At 38.7% G+C, this 17,305-nt stretch overlaps 1 protein-coding gene across 1 annotated transcript in view; it reads left to right on the top strand.

Annotated features, from left to right (window-relative positions):
* The window catches only part of GRID1 (glutamate ionotropic receptor delta type subunit 1), a 482,309-nt gene that overhangs the window by 380,679 nt on the left and 84,325 nt on the right, over window positions 1–17,305 (top strand). Inside the window, exons 7-8 of the mRNA XM_041474584.1 lie at window positions 10,263–10,424; window positions 11,666–11,785. Of these exons, the coding sequence (XP_041330518.1) occupies window positions 10,263–10,424; window positions 11,666–11,785 (282 nt within the window). The remainder of the gene's footprint in view (window positions 1–10,262; window positions 10,425–11,665; window positions 11,786–17,305) is intronic.

The following is a 17,305-nucleotide window of genomic DNA, read 5'->3' as shown; positions in this document are numbered from 1 at the left end:
TTGTATGACTGTTGAAGGTGTTGAATGTAGGTATAAACTTTAGTGTGACTTAAAACATAAACTCACTTAAAAAACATTTAATTGCAAATTTAGTCTTAAACCGAGATTGGTGGAGTGAGGTTGCCGTGATTGAGCCTGTGGGCTGTCCAGTGTGGGTGTGCGTGGTGGAATGATGGGGAAGGGGCTTGGTTAGCCTTGGGGAAGGGCTGTCACCAGCCTGGGCTGCTGCAGCCTGCTCAGGAGGGTGTGTGAGGTCAGGGCTCCTGCAAGATGGAATCCTGTCCTGGCTTGGAAGAGTTTCAGACCAGGAGAGACAGGGAGATTGTCAGGGATGGAAGCGGGTTAAGATTTCCCAAGGGATAGAAGTGTTAATTTTACTTATTTGCACCCTACTAAAAAGTTGTAGCTTCAGAGAATTAAATCCTTTAAGGGGCAGATATGAACAGTTCTTCCTTGAAGAAATGCTCTGCTGGCTCAGAGTCTGTCCTAGCCATGGCAAAGTCTGGGAAAAGCCAAAAACACCCCCTGTAGTTCTGAAGGTGGCTGTATTCTTTCTGCACAGGTGAAAGTCTATGTCTGCCTTGGCTCAGAAAGAAAAGACACTTTTGATCTTTGTTAGTAACTCTGAGGTATGCTGTAATGAGAACAAAGACTGCTCATTTCAGAGGATCAAAGCAATTTCCTGTATGATGAAAAATTATCTATGCTGCACCAACAAATCACTCATTGGGGAATAATCTTCCATTACAGCAGGATTTTGAGTATTGCTGCCTATGCTGGTTTATGCATAATCTAATTCAGAGACTCATCTGAAGGGCTGTGACAGGCCAGTGAGCAAGTTCTAATTTTCAAATTTGCAAACTGGTAACTGGGAACTGGTTTGCTAACACCATCAGCCTCATGTTCTATTACTGAATTTAATTGATAAGGAACTTTAGATAAGGACCCTTGTCCTACTGATTTCCAGATGTGGATTTTGGGACACAAAACATTCTCAGTTTCTGTCTTCCAGAAACTTTATACCACCTTAGAAACTGTCTTATGAGAGAATGGTGTGGTAATGTTGTGCTTTGCCCATTAGTTCCTTCTCTATGATCTTAAAGACAAGAGAGATAAAGATGTACAAAGGTAAAATGTTTTTGGCAGCTGATGCTGTAACTTTCATGTCCAATTGCATTGGCATGAAAGACAGAGGGCACATGTGAGAGGTCTCCAAATTAGCTGTCCCCAATACATTTTTAAGTGTCTACAGATTGAATACAGGATGTGTTTGTCAAGTGCAGTTGTTATACCTGAAGTGTTCCATTGCTGCATTTATTTTTCATAGGTTTTGCCAAAACATCTTATGTAACACCTTATGGACATACGACTCATATTAATTTGAGTGTGACTGACTTGTTATTAATGCTCCTGTAATTCAGGTACTTGCAATTTTCTGTTTCCCTTTTCCTGGTTAAAAAAAAAAATACTGGTGACCTTTTGCTGTACAGAATTACCCTCGCTGCCAGAGGCTGCAGGAGCTCCAAGCTCCATGTCAGACTGCATGAATCCACCAGAGGCAGTGACCGCCTGCCAGCACTGAGTCTTTGTGTTCCTTTGAAGTACTTTGATTAACACCACAGTTTGGAAATCCCTGCCTCATTCTCCCTTGGGCAGTCTTATATTAATAATTGTTTGTTGTCAAGGTAACTTCCCAGCTATTGTTGGTTAATTATTTATTTAATGACTTTGAAGAAGAATAAGCTAATCTCTGTCAACCTCTAGCTGTAGTATTTTTCTAGGGGAGAATTTAGCACTTTTAACAAGCTGGTGAAGAAAGAAACATTTACGTCATGGATTATTAACTTTGTTCTGGCTAAATTAATGAAAATCTTTTTGGAATGATTTTGTTCTCTGCGTCTTTAGTATCATATCTTGGAAGGTTGTTTTTCAGTGGGTGATCATCCCGGTCTGGCATTCTGACAAGCCTTTTAAAGATCAGGCTGTTCTGCAAGCTCATCCAAAAACTCATCTGTTCTGAATGCTTTGTGGAAATCCAATCTTATTCCATCAACCCACTTGTCAAAATTTTGCTCATGCCCTTATTTCTTGCACGTATAATATACTCATCTGGGTTTCTGCTTCAAGTGGACAAAAAGCTTTATAAAGTTTCCTGTCTTGATCGTTATATTTGGCTTCAGAAGACTGCATTTCTCTCTGTCTTATTCTTCAGGTAGGATTTTTTGTGTCCATCTCATTTACTTTTGCTAAACGGAAAAGACACAGTTTAGAACTTGCTTTCTTCCATTGGCCATTGGTGTCATGTGGTTTGGGCCATCAGTGTTACCTCATCTGGAGAGAAAGCACTGAAGCACTTCAGGATTTATAGTCCTAGCCAGACCTAGTATGTATCCTCACATGGCATTTGAATAGTATCTAGTGGTATAATTTGCTATTAAACATTTTAGATTATTTCAGAAATGTTCTTACCGACTAATTTTGAAAAACTTTTGCTGTATAATTTGCTTCTTTCCAAAATATTTCTCTTGAAGTATTTGTTTTGATGGCACTCTACAAACTTGGTTTTTGATGAAGGTATTTTTTTCTTTCATCAGCTTAGTCACAATGCATTCATAATTTCAAAATCAGATTTTTAAAATGTTTTTTTAAGAAAGATTTCTCTTTAGAAATGTAATTCCCATTAGTTTGTTTTGCCCTTGCTTACCATTTAAGTAGTTGATGAGTCCAATCCGCGTAAGATTCTAAAGATATTAAAATATATTACAGGGACATAATGTAACTGAAATCATTTAGCATGACCCAAAATACATAGCAGGATTGAAAAGGCAAAAAGAAAACTTCAGCATACTGTGCCACAAAATTAATGAGGTTATTTCTTATTGAGTCCAGCCTCTCTACTGAAGAGTAGAGAATTCCAGGCATTGCTTGGACATATTTGAGGAGACATTGAGACATGTGGGAGGATATTCATTGAAAGAGCTGATCTTCTCCTTGAATAAAAATTCCATTATTCAGTGATGTGTCCATGAGATATCTATGTAGACATCTCTTAGCAGTTGCTCCTACAAAGCTGGGTTTTTATTTCTGATCTATTTTCTGTTCAGGAGGCGATATAATTACTGTAAGTGAAGTTATTTTTTAGGATGCGTTTGAGTGCCTAAGCTTAAGGGCCTGATCCTGCAGTTTTGTCCAACTAAATGGCCTTATTCTCATTTGGCTTGTTAACACTGATATTATTACACAACTGTAGAGTGCTACTGAGGGACAGTAAATATTGATTAAACCCTATTAAAGCATTCACTTTCTCCCATAAAGGATTGATGAGCCACATTTTTCCTTTTCTTTTGATGCAAACCTATATTTGCTAGTCTCTTTAGCAAAGTTTAATTTGGATTTTTGGCCAGATGTTCACTCACAGTGAAATTGTTTCTGAGTACAATGTGGATGTAAAGTATCCTTGAACTGACTTTACTGCCCATTGCACAGCACAAATCTCTCCCTGAAGCCCAATGATGTGTGTTTTCTACAAGGCGCCTTAGCAGAAGGATTCATTAAAAACCCCAAAGCACTGTGGGTGTCCCGTGGCCATGGGGGATTTTGTGATCATGCTGGAGGCTAAAACCCCAGGTAGGCTCTCCAATGTTCTTTTCCTCTCTGTCTCTTTTGACTGATGGGTTTCTCTATTTGCATAATCATTCCATTGAATTTTTGTTCACTGCTCAATCAGGAAGCAGACAGTAGTGGCTCAAAGAAAGCATCAGTACCTCCATTTTTCATTTGTTATTGCCTCTGGAACCTAATTTGTACCTATATTTATTTATAAATGAGGTAGGATAAAATTATAATCTTTTACACTGTTTCACAATTCCAGTATTTGCCTCTTGTCCTTCTGTTTGACTCTTGGTTATGTTCAGTTTTCTTTATCAAGGCACTCCTACTAGATTTTCCTTGCATAGTTAGTGTTAGCTGTGCCAAATTCCTGAGATGTTTAGTGAGTGAAGCCAATGCCTCCAGCTAACAAACTTGAGCATTACAGAGTAATCCAGGCCTTGTATTATTGCTGACACATTGTTACAAAACATACTGGCAAAGAAAACACTTATAATGATTAATGCCCATAATAAATAGCTGAAGGACAGTGAGCATTCAGAGACTGGGACCTGTGAGAAGGGAAGAGTGTTGTGATATATGTAACTGTGTAAAAACAGGAGAAAATTAAAAAGGAAAGAAGAGCTGCTTATCAATTAAAAAGAGATTCTGACAGTGCAGTCTTACAAAGAACTCTTTGGAAAGCTCATTGAGATAATTAAAAGTAGAACGGGCAAAACACTAAATAATACAGTAGTTAGATTCCTAACTGTCAGGAAGGAATTTGAGAAGGCTCAAATAAATATACGGTTGAGGCCTGTTTTTTCTGGTGATTGTAGGAGAATTTTAGTAATTTTATTTCATTTGCCTTAGGAATAATAAGTAAATAGCCCTTTGGAAGTTGGAAGCTGACATTTGAGTCTTTAATGAACGTTTGTTTTTGACTGTGTTTCCATGAATGCCAGAGTGCTGGCTGTGATCCTGCTCCCCCTGAGCAGCAAGTGTGTATTTATAACCTAGGCACTGGTGTGCTGTCTCACAGTGGGAGAGGCTGATGGCTGTGGGCAGGACCAGGACAAACAGCAGGCAGCCCCCAGCCTGCCGAGGCAGCCCTGGGGACAGTGGTGGCCGGGACAGGGGTGTGGTGTGGCACTTTGTGTGCCTCCACCAGCTGGGGCTGCTGAAGGGAGAGGCCACGGTGCAGGCCTCAGCCTCCAGGAATGGCCGGGCCCCATCTCGCGGTGCTCCTGCCTGTGAAAGGTGTGTCCAGGCACGGAACCTCCAGACACGCCTGGCTGAGCTACAGGAGCCCATGGAAAGGGGAAGGAACATCAGCAAGGCTGGGAATGAGGTGGAGAGCTGGCTCCAAGCGCAGTCTGCAGTGGACCCACAGCTAAACAGATCCAAACTTTCCTGCTGCCACACCCAGGAGGGAGGGAGGGTGATGAAGAGAGTGAAAACTTGCAAAACTTGCAGGGGGAAGAGACCTTCCCCAAAGCCTGACGTGCCCTTGTAGAGCCACTTGACCACTTGCAGGCTGAAAAGACCCTTCACATCAGGGGAGAGGCTGGAGCTGAGTAAGGCAGCCCCATCTGCTCCTCGTCTGGCTCAACTAAGAAAAGACAGCAGAGAGACAGGTGAGAGCAGCAGGTGACTTTCTTCTGAGAGACATGGAAGCACCTGGTTCCTGATATGACATTGTACCAGGGATGGGACTGAGCCTACAAGCCCACTGACCATGATCTGCTGCTGTTGATCCATGCAGTGATACAGCCTGGAGTGGGCTGAGGAGGATCCAGAAGGAAGAGAAGTCAGTCAAAAATGCCAGGAGGCCTGCATGGATGAGCAAGTAGTTCCTGAACAAACTCAAAACACTAAAAGGCAGTCTACAGAGACTGGAATCTGTGACAGAAAACTGGTAGGAAATACAAAGAAATTGTATGAGCAGTCAGGGATCAGGTTTAGAAAACTAAAGCCTGGATAGAATTAAGCCTGACCACGATTTTCAGGGAAAACCCCAAATCTTCTATATGTACACTTGGTGATAAAAAGGAAATGAGCAAAAATATGGAACCTCTGAATGGAAATAGGAGACTTGGTTACTCAGGATAAGGAGGACTCTGAAGTACTCAATGATTTATTTGCTTCAGTCCTCACTGGCAAGTCCTCCAGTAACGAGCTGTGAATGCCCCATCCCTGGCAGTGTCCAAGGCCAGGATAGACAGGGCTTTGAACAACCTGGTTTAGTGAATGGCATTCCTGCCCACAGCAGGGGTGGGGTGGAATTAGATGATCTTAAAGGTCCCTTCCAACCCAAGAAATTCTGCCATTCTTTGAAACATATTTAAGAAAACAAAACAAGTCAAATTTTCAGTCCCCCTGCTCTAACAATATCCTTGTTAGCACACCATTATACCATAAATAAACCATCAATCTTTGCTGCTCCTGCCAAGATGCACTCTGTCTTTAGAGACACAAATGTGCAAATGCACTGGGCAGTACTTGAACTGTGGAAGTTGACACACAGGTTTAGGGCATGCTGGGGTGTGCATAGCAGTCACCATGATCTCTCTCCTCAGGCAGCAGGCATTTCTGGCAGGCTGCACTTCCTCTGAACTCCTCTTCCATCTGCTTTATCCTTGGAGCTGACTGCTGTGGCCACTCACAGAGCAGTTTTGGCAGCAGCAGGGTACAGATGCCCAGCTTGGGAATGAGTTTTTGAAGCAGAGGCATCTCAGTGTCAGTTTGCCTTCCAGCTGATCTCTGGCTGGATTCCTGGCTCTGCTGGCCACTCAGGAGTTGGGGTCAGTCTTTGTGGCTTGCTGGCCTTCTCAGAAGAGCACTTGTCTGTGATTAATCCCTCTGAAGGAACTAAGAGCTTTCTTCATAAATAACTTTAAAAGTAAAATAATTCTGGACAATCTCATGAAATTCACATAGAAACTTCTATGAAATGACATTTAATACTGTGATAGATTTCCATTCTTGAAAATTTCTGCTGTGCTCTACTAGTATATGGTGGATTTATTTCTTCAGTGCAAAAAAGAGCTTCATAAAGTATGGAATAATTTCCAGAAGATAAACCAGAACATGCCTAAAATTATTAATATACAGGGTATATTCTTTAACATATTGGTGAAGCAGTCACCATCATTCTTATAGCAGATAGATCAAAAACCATTTCAGTACTTCCAGCTCTTACACTGTCAGCAATGGAGAGAAAGCAGAACTAAAGATCGCTGTCACTTCCTCCAAACATGACCAAAATCATGTACTTTGTTCTCGTTTAGGAATTTTTATTCTGTTAAGGGAAATCTCTTCAGAAAGATATGTCCTTTCTTCCTCTGCTCCCCTATGAATATCCAAATAGGGAAATTAAAAAATGCTCCAGAGCTTTGAAAACCCAAAGTAGCCAAGTATGTTGCCTTGTTTAGCTTCTCTCTTGCTTTTCTACCTATTCTGAATGCTGCCTGAAGATGAATTTTTAAAATTAACTATTTTCTTACACCTCTGACAGTACTGGTGGAATCAGAGTACAGCTGAACCCTTGGGTATCTCAAAAATTCCCTTTCAGTGGTCAAGTCCGTACTCATAGGGAACTTGACAGTTCACTGAAAATTAAGATATGTGTGCAGGTCCAGTAACAAGGGTATACAGACCGTGTCTGCTGAATCCTTTTTCTTTTCACAGCATATTCTGGAGGTTACAGGAAACTCATATTGCAAATATGATTTATGACATATGCAGAGATTTTGCTGTTTTTGAATGTAATAAAGAATATTATTAGAGTCCTGAATTTACTGTGAGATCAGGCCAGAATGCTTGTTCTTTTTTTTTTTTTTTTTTTAACTATTAAAGATCCAGCCTTAGTTGTGGAAATTTTGGTGCTGGTTTTTTCCTAGCTTGCATATTTTCTGCTCTAAAATAGAAGTGTTGATTGTGTGAGTAAGATGCAACTTACTCTTCCATAGATATTGCCTCTTCAGTGAGTAATGAGTAAAATATAGTTATGCATGCATGTCATTTTTACTGGAGTAAATAGAGTATGATTATATGATGGAAGGAATTTTGCTGATTATAAAGCATAATTTACTCATGTTTGGAATGAGGCTTTCAGCAAAAGAGAACCAGAATGGCAAAAATACCAGTGGATAATACAACAGAACATGCAGAATATTCTTTCCATGGCAAAAAAGTACCCTAGTATATTCTCAATAACATTTTCTTCTGCTTTGGTACAGACCTCCAGATGTAGAATAAGGACAAAAAGTGGAGACTCCTCTTGTGCAGACCCCATCTTGCTATCTCTCAGTTTATAGCATTCTTTAACATGAAATTAATGGAACAATAGTGATGTGAGGTCCATTAAAGGTCTAGCTGAACAGTGAGGATTAGGTTGGTAAACACAGGATTGTTTTGTTTTGCTCTGCAGCAGGAGGTAATTTGAGTTGGGTGCAAGGTTATGCACACTGAGATCCTCAGTGCAATTCTCCCAGGCTCTGTCAGTCGGTGGTGTCTTCTCCAAGCACATGAAAGGCAGAAAACCGTGTACCCAACTGCATCTTGTATTTTGCCTTAGAGCTCTCTGCTAGCAAACCAAGCACTGGTTTTGGGAATGAGGCTGCAGTTTTCCAGAACTGCAAAAGAACGGTGCCAAACAGAGAACATACAAGGCATTTCTGATCTGTGGGCGTTCCAAGGCAACAGACAACCAGTTTTCAGTTAAAAGTGAGTGTGCAAAACCAAATTCAGTTGGGAGCAAAGAGGATCATGAAGGCTTATAAGAAATGGCATTTTTCCTTATGTATTTAAAACCCATTTCTAAGAAAGTGGATTTTGTGGTTTGGGGTGATGTATCTTGTGGGATCTGAGGTTTGTTTGGATTTTTTCTGTGAAGAGTTGTTTAAACCAGAAGAAAAGTGCCTTCCTGAATAATAGGGATCCGCTTGGTTGCTTTATTTGAAAGTTGTTTGGGAGTATCTACACAATAGGGAAACAGAGACAGTTGAGCAGAAGAAACTTGGTTGTGGGACTCCTGTTAATTCCTTAATTACTTTTCTGGAAACCAGAGGAAGTATGGCATATAGCTACTTCAGGAAACAATCTAAACAGAAAAGATTTAAATGGATAAAATAGCAAATAAAGGCAATGTGGAGTGCTTGTTCAGCAAGGCTGGAAAGAAAAGAAGGGAAAAAAGATAGCAATGCTAGATGAGAGAGATTCTCCCTGATAGTATCTCATAGGTTTTGCACTGTTTTCATGTAAAGATCCCTTTTTATGCTTAGTCACTTAAATAAGTGTATTTGCAATATCTTTTATTTTTCTCTGTATTTTGATTCTTTCAAAATTAACTTTTGCTTAGATATCTTCTGTTCAGATATACTTATACTAGAAGATATTTCAAAGTACCTAGGTTTTCAATTTACGTTAAACTCCAGATTATGGAACATGAAACATTTTGTTTCTGAAGATTAGCACCTTAGAGACATCAGAAGTTTACTTGCAGCCAATGATTCAACAGTAATATATTTCTAAGCTTTCATAGAATGACACTTTTATTGGGACACCTAGAGAGTCACATTTATAGGAAGTGTGCAGCTGAATTAACTTCCACCTGCAACCCTTTCCTGGTCTCTAGGCATTACTTTCTAAGGTGAACTAGAAAAATCCAGGAGATGAATGTCAAAGTCAGGGATGATCATTATTAAAGCCTACAGCTCAAAGAAATGTTGTTATTATTATTAGTATTAGTGTTGTTGTTGTTGCTGTATTAACAGAAAAAGCTGTATCTGGCCAATGATGTAAAGTGGAGATTTGGGTTTAGTAAAGACTAAATCTAACCCCCTGTGCACACGTTTGAAGAAGAGTGCATGTAAACTCTGGGAACAGGTGGAGAGTATTCATTTTTTTTTTTTTAATCACTTGTCTCAGCCAACTTTTTCTACTAAAGTTTTACCATTTGAGATGGATACCACTGCTTGTCAAAAAGATCTAATCATGTATTGCTAGACACGTCTTGGTTTGAAAAATTAAATACATAGCTCAGCGTTACTAGTCTGGTGTTCTGTTCTTACTGGAGTCTTTGTCATCAATTGTTTATTTCTGTATTTCTCATGTGAATTGAAGTATAAGGAGGCTAAATTCAGTAGCTCCAGAGAAAGTAGCTCATAACCTGTCTCATGTATATTTGGTGGAAAGAGATGCTAAGACCAAAATAATACTGTCATTTCTCCTCCTTCTGTTCTAAAGAGTTGTGTGTGTGTGTTGGATTTTGCTGTTCCAGAAATTACGAGTTGCTCAAATGAATAGAACCCCCAAGAACTTAATTCCATTCTGTCTCTCCTTGCTGAAAGGGCTGAAAAAGTAGCAATCCTTGTCTTTCATTGATAGATAGCTGTACTCCCTCTGTAGTTTGAGTTTATATGTGGAGTGTGATCTCTCTTTACAGCACTGCATTGCAGTAACGCTCAGGCAGTGCCTGTGTGCCAGAATCCCTTGGACAGAGGGACTCAGGAGCACAGGCATTTGTCTCAAATGCTTTGACTGTTGAACCTGTCAAACATACCCAGCTTTTAGTTTTTATGCCTTCTTTTGTTTTCTCTGCTGGTTTTTGATAATTTCTTTGGAAGGTGCTGCCATAAAAAAAAGAGGCTTATTCTTATTATTGTTTGCAGGTTTCCAACCTGTACCTGTATGACAGTGTGCTCATGCTGGCCAATGCTTTCCACAGAAAACTGGAGGACAGAAAATGGCACAGCATGGCAAGTCTGAACTGCATGAGGAAATCCACCAAACCTTGGAATGGAGGAAGATCTATGCTAGAGACTATTAAGAAGGTGAGAAAAGACAAACCACCATTGTGTGAGCAATTGAATGAGTGCTTCATGTCTATTTGAGCATTTGAAGAAGGTTTTAACTTCTATTCAACTTTTATTTGATGTATTACAAAGAAGTGATCTACAACGACCAAGGACAATCTACAGCTATTAAACAAGCATCTGATTTATGATAAACAAGCTACACACAGTGCAGTGTGGGTCCAGTGGTGCATGTTCTGCTTCTGTTCTCATAGCTGCCTTCTGTGGAGAAAGTAGGATCAGGAGTTGTCATAAGCATTGATTCATGCATCTTTGCAGGAGGATAACTTAAGGAGCTTGGAGGAGGCAGGAGGGGAAACTAATGATGAGATTTATGACTTATGTTCCATTTTCGACAGCTCAGATAGCTTTGTATGTTAGCTGAGCATTAGTAAGGATCTCCTTTTGTACTGTAGCCCAGAGCAGAGCAGAAAGGATCTGATTTGGCTAAACTGTCACCAACAGTTACACTGTCTTGCACCATGCTGAAATACTCAAATGTGGGCAGACCTGTGGCTTTAAAGATACTTGGCAACTTCTTGTGCAAAAGTAACTTGATCACAAGCAATAATACAAAAAACCTAATTTGTTACTATACTAACTTTTGCAGTTTTTCAGAAGAAACCCCCTGGTCCCAAATATATATTGATGAAATAATTTTCCTTTGCTAAAATGATGCAATTTGATCATTCTGACAAGTCGTAATGATGCCATCCTTTGTTGCTAAATTAATTTGACCTTTGGTATCATTTCTTTGCTACAAAGCCAGAATCAAACTCTGCTAGTTTCACAGAGTTGCCATGTTATCTTTCCTTTGTGCCTCTCTTGGGAGCACAGCCCCTTGTTTTCGGCTGGGAGCTGATGCCTTGGTACTCAAGCCAAGAACTGAGCCCACTGCCCCCAGTTACACTGGGAGGGCTGTTGCCTTGCAGTCCACTAAGGCCCTTCTCTTTTTCTTTGGGGTCTGTTTCTGTGGACAGTAATGACCTAATGGCCATAAACGCTGGGTGTATTAGTGCTAAAGTATTTTTCTGAAAAAAAATTGAAAAATTGAAATCTTTTGTCTACTGCTGGGTTTGAGCTACTGAAGAACATGCAAGGACCACATTTCAGTTCACTGTAAACATGATTTAAGCATATTTGACATACATTTTATGCAGAGGAGTGTTTATGAAGGCAAATGTCTTCTGTTCTGAAATTTCTCAAACTTACTTCCTTAGGGTCATATAACAGGGCTAACTGGTGTTATGGAGTTCAGAGAAGATGGAGCCAACCCCTATGTCCAATTTGAAATACTGGGCACCAGCTACAGTGAAACATTCGGCAAAGACGTGCGGAGGGTAAAGATATGCTGCTTCCTTCTCTCTTTTGTTTTCCTCTGAATAATATGCATCCTGCCTCACAGGAGAAAATGTTATTCTTCAAGAATGAATTAGTGCTATGCTGCAGAAGACATTTACTCTATGAGAAATATTTTCTAGTTTATTACGCACTTAAATCTTGAAAACTTGTTTTATATTGGTAGGCAGGAATCCTGCAAGTTATTTCTCGTGTGCAGTAATGATGCAATGCCATAAGCATCCTGTGACTATCCACAATTTAGCTTATGTATTTTATTGTTAATTAAGATAGGATTGCTATAATAGAAATATGGAAGATACAACACAATTGGCACTTGTCTTACTAAGGTAGATAGCTGAGTTTATAAATTACATAAACACACTAGGATGTTTTAAGTGTAGCTGCTGCAAGAATTTGAGATAAATAAAAAAATTCTGGAGAAGATAATTTCCAAAATGAATGATGCTCTGTCATGAAAAGTAAAGATTGACCTATTGGTGGTAGCTGGTGGAACAAGGACTGCCAAGGATTATGAGTCAGTTAAAGTGGTTCCATGGGATTATTGACATAAATTGTCATGTTCTGCGAAGGCTACCTTGAACATGCTCAGGCAGAGGGGATGCTGCAAAAATATATGAAACTCTCAGTTGAACAGTGAGGTTCTGATTGGAACCCATGCTGTAAGTTGTTTCTAAACTGCTCAGATGGTTGAAATACAGACATTACCATGGTATGATCAATGGGTCCTACATTAAACAGAGCTGACCAAAGAGGATTTCACAAATAATTAAAATATATATGATTTCTTATTTTCATTTGGCCATTGGTTTCTGTGATTTGCTTTGATTTGTCTGAATTACAGAAATATAAGTGAAAAAACAAGCAATTTTTGTTTACATAATCATCTTTATCAGCTAAACATGAGATTCCTTCAGAGCCTAATTTGGCACAAGGATTCTGGACATTAAGCCAAAGTTGAGCAATATCTATTAGAAATTCAACAGAAGGGAGACAAGTATTTGAAATGCTTAAAGTTCCAGGAGATATAATTGACAATTTTCTGTTGCCAAAAACATGCCTCTGAACACTTCAATTTTGCTTTTATATTGTGGTGACCAGAAAAGGCTGTTTCTCAGTCCTCTTTCATTTCTAGAAGATTGAAAATTAGGAAATCTTAAGTTTCAAACACTATGTGAATTATAAAAGATTATCTTATTGTCTTAGTTTTGGAAAAAGTGTTGCCTATTTAATAAAACAAGGTTGGTTTAGGAGGTGTAGGAATCAATCCTCGTTCTCAGACAGAAGTATGCTCCTCGCTTTATGCACAAGTATGCAAAACAAAAGTATTTGGTGCCGTGTGAGATGCTGTGGACTATCCCACTGTTTGTAGCTGCCAGTCCAGAAAAGCCTGAGTGTCCTTTCAGTGCCATGTTATCCCTAGCACATGGATGCTGTGGCACATTCAAGTTTGGTCCCATTTTGTTACAGAATTCCCAAGTGGCTTTAGCTTAAGTCACATAATTGCTTGATGCTTCAATATTTACCTTCCTGTAAAATTGGCATGAACATCACTGAGCACAGGTTTGAGCCTTACAGGCAAACTGGAGTGTGTGAGTATAAGTTATTAGGTGTTTTCTAATGTGCATTTTAAATAGGGTACCACAGATACAAATGCTCTCACTTTGATATGTGCAGCACAGTGACCAAATTGACACACAATTCAAAGGTGTGAGGTGGAGATAACTAAGATATCACTCAAAAGAGGCAAAGAAATAGGTAAAATGACTAAATGGGAAAATTACTAAAATGGCTGACCTGGTATACTGGTGATTACTTTTGATCCCTGGTGTGCTACTTTGAGGTTGTTCTGCTAGGTGGTTAATAAAGGAAGGCTTAACTCTTTGGGTGCTAAATGCAGAACACTATAGAGTTCCCAGAAATTGAAAGGGAGAATAATTCTAAATGGGTAAAAAACTAATGGCTGTGGAATACTGCTCTGAGCTAAAATGAATTTCTGGAAATTATCCTTTCAGTCTAATATATAGAGAGAGTAAAAGTCAGCAATATGCTACAGAGGTTTGGAGAACTTGGAAGAGATGATACCTCTCAGAGCAAAATTACCATGGAACTACTGGAGTACAATTATTTTGGCAGCTTGACTTTTTATTATTGCAGCAAAAATATGTTACAGCTAAGTACTTTTTTCAAAGGCTCAGAAAGTCACACTTGTCTTATTTATATTACTTGGGTGAGAGACCAGTTCTGATTTATTGTCAGCTGCTTCCATTTCAGCCTTTGGTCAGGTTTAGCTGTAGAAACATGTATTTTGGGTAGAAAACAGAGGGTTCTTTCTGCATGGTTTTATTTATGTATGGAAAGCATCTGTAGTTATTCATCCCTGTCCAGACCCTACAAGAAATCTTTGCACTTAGGATTAGTGACAGGGTAGGGCAAGAGACTGTAACGTTGAGTGTTGAACCTTAGAGGGAATTCAGTCAAAAGCTTTAAATTGGACTTTTAACACTCAGCATCCCTTACAAAGTTTCTTGGGGATCACTTCCACCAAAAAGATTCCTGGGAGGATTTCCAAGTCGGTAACTCAAATCTGCAGGAATTTTCAGAGCTATTTTGCAGAGGCATCTTCACTCTCCTGTTGTCCTGAGATCTGGTCTTTCTCCAGACCATTTTTCCTTCTGCTAAGTGTGATTTAGTTATGATTGAACCTAAATATATGTATTTCATTGCTCAGTGTAGCTTCTTTATACCACAACTCACTTTGTCTTCTCCTTTCTTGCTCAAATATAAAACCATGTGGTTTTAGTAAAGGCTCACAGAGGCTTTTGTGTATTTTGTGTGTTACCATTTGTTTTTCCTTTCAGTACACTTAAGTGAAAGGGAAACTTCAGAAAATGATCTAATTTCTTTGGTTTAGCCATAAAAGAACAAGGTATGTCCCTTACGGTATATCACCTTGTTTTACAAAAGGCCTTCTATTCACTGTGTACATATGGAAGTTTAGAAAGTGTTGTGTATTCATGCTTAAAATAGAGATTTGTGTGGTGGCTTATTGGGGCATTTGAAAGTTGAAGATTGCTAGAGAAATTGAAAAGGCTTAAATGCCTACTGCTTCATACTACTACTATGATTTTTGTTCCTAATGTCTATAAACACCTTCAGAAATAGCAACCAGAATATCTGTATATTTAAAAAAAATAAGAAAAATAAGTGGATGTAAAGTGATAAGGGAACTGAATAGATCAAAAAGGAAAAAGCAAAAATAAAGCTTATGTCCTACTTTCACCATCCAATGGTCATAGAAGGGGAAAGGAAGGCAGGACTACATTAATTCACTTCTTAGAGACTATCTGTATTATTAGCTCTTATTAATGGAAGCCTTGATGGAATTTTCAGAGCATCTGGGCTGCTTCATTCTTCTTATTTTCCTGCACTTGGGTAGATTCTACACAATATAAGAGCTGGATGATCCAGCTGTGAAGGCAGAGCTAAGGGAGCTGGAACTCCAGGGTGGATTTCCAACAAGTCACCGCATCACCGTGAGCTCTTGAGGAGTAAACCTATTTATTCTCGTTTGACCATGTGTGCAGAGAACAGCATAACAGCTAATACACCTTGCAGGGATGTGATTAGGCTAAGTTAGATGATGCCTGTAAGGAGCTTTATGATAATCTTCATCTTCCTCTTTGGCAGGAAGATTTCCTGTAAGTGTGAAATGATGTGAGTATTCCGTTTACTTTACGACAGGGAGCATATTTTTCCTAAAGCAATCTGCATTTCTTTCCCAAGCTGGCTGTAATGAAAGCAGAATTAATGGTTTGCACACATTTTGTATTTCATAAGAAGCATTCTGTTCAAAATGATAATGTTTATGTTTTGTTATTCATTTCTGTCAGTTGGTATGCTTTATTTTTTTTTAAATAGATTTTCTTGAAATATCAGCTTTGTAAACAGTTACAGTTGTTTCCTACAGCACTTCTGAGGCAGGCTGCAGAAGTCACTGTAAGTAGTTTTTGTGATATGTTTCACAGTTGTTGAAATCACATTTTTGAATTCTGATACCATGGTTTCGTTGGGATTGTTACTTTTAGACAAAATCTTATTATTATCATGATGACAAATCCTATGCTTCTTATTCATTGCAAAAAAAAAAAAAAGGTATTTTTAGACATCTGCAGTATCAAGTGCTTTCACCTACAAGAATATTGCCAAATCCCATCATATCTTGCTGAAAGTGATATTTACACAAAATAATTATGTGGCTCCTACCATAGTTGAATCAGTTTTACTTACATGGAAAAATACATTACTTAATTGTCTGGGTTTAGCTGTAAAACAGATTCCTGCCTCCTGCTTGAGCACTTCATAAACATACACTTGGGTGCAGTATTTCAGTTTTACTGTTTGGCCAAGGTATCTTTCAGCAGAAGTGTAAGACTGAACTTGTGGTTACTTTAGATCACTAAAATCCTTCTGTTACTTTGCAAAGGGAAAGGTGCATAGTCCTCTCCCTCTTGGTAGAATGCAATTTCCACATATTTACATTTGGTTAAACTTTCTCTTTCTGCTTGAGTTGGTTAAATGTCATGGTGCAATAATTTGGAAAAAGAGCATTGTGATTCATCCTATTGATGAATAGTGCATTGTGTCAAACTGAAGAAACAACTGAAATATTTTACTCAATATAATAAACCCCTTAAATTTTTACTTCTGGTTTCCTGTGCATGTGCATATATGAGGAATACAAGTAAATGCATTCCTTGCATATTCCGTAAGTTGAATTATTCATGGTGAAAAATACAGCTTAATGTATAGGAAATGGCTATGATCAATTTTTAAATAATTGAAGAAAACTCAAGAAGAAACATAATAACCTTGAGCATTTTGGTTTGTTCTCTCCCTGAAATATAATGGGGTCACTGCTTGCCCAAGGTCTGCAAATTGGGCTTTTTTTTCTAGATGAAATATACTTGATGTTGTGTATGCATTCATTGTAAAATTCTAGCTCAATTGTTTCACTGAAGAGTAGATAAGCAGTTTTGAAAATTTATTTTTTATTGCAGATATGTGATACATAGTTATTTAAAATTTTTTTTAAAATTCTAAATTATGTTTTTGGAAAGCAGTGCCAATGGGACCTCTCCTTGTGTATAAACTGTTACTTGTATTTGCAAATTGTGCCAGTGTCTACACCAAGTAAAAGGGATGTCTTGCAAATTTGAGTTGGAATTTCTCCAAGCATAAGATCATGCTGGTCTTCCCCTTTGGAAGGCTGCTGATATGACATTTTCACAGTGTGAAGCTTGAGGGTAGATTTTAAAAAGCAGCTATATCTGAGGTAAGAGTGCGGCTAGCATTTAGGGTGCTGCAGAAGTTCCCACAACCACATGCACCATTACCTGTATGTTTAGAAATTCTGTTTAATTTCTAAGTCACATATTATATCATACCTAGCAGGTTATAATGAATATGGGTATAACATTCTCCTTTTTTTCACACATATG

This window comes from Pyrgilauda ruficollis, unplaced genomic scaffold, assembly GCF_017590135.1.
Source record: "Pyrgilauda ruficollis isolate IOZ18807 unplaced genomic scaffold, ASM1759013v1 scaffold11, whole genome shotgun sequence".
NCBI classification, from domain to species: domain Eukaryota; kingdom Metazoa; phylum Chordata; class Aves; order Passeriformes; family Passeridae; genus Pyrgilauda; species Pyrgilauda ruficollis.
This window is presented reverse-complemented; position numbering and strand designations above follow the sequence as displayed.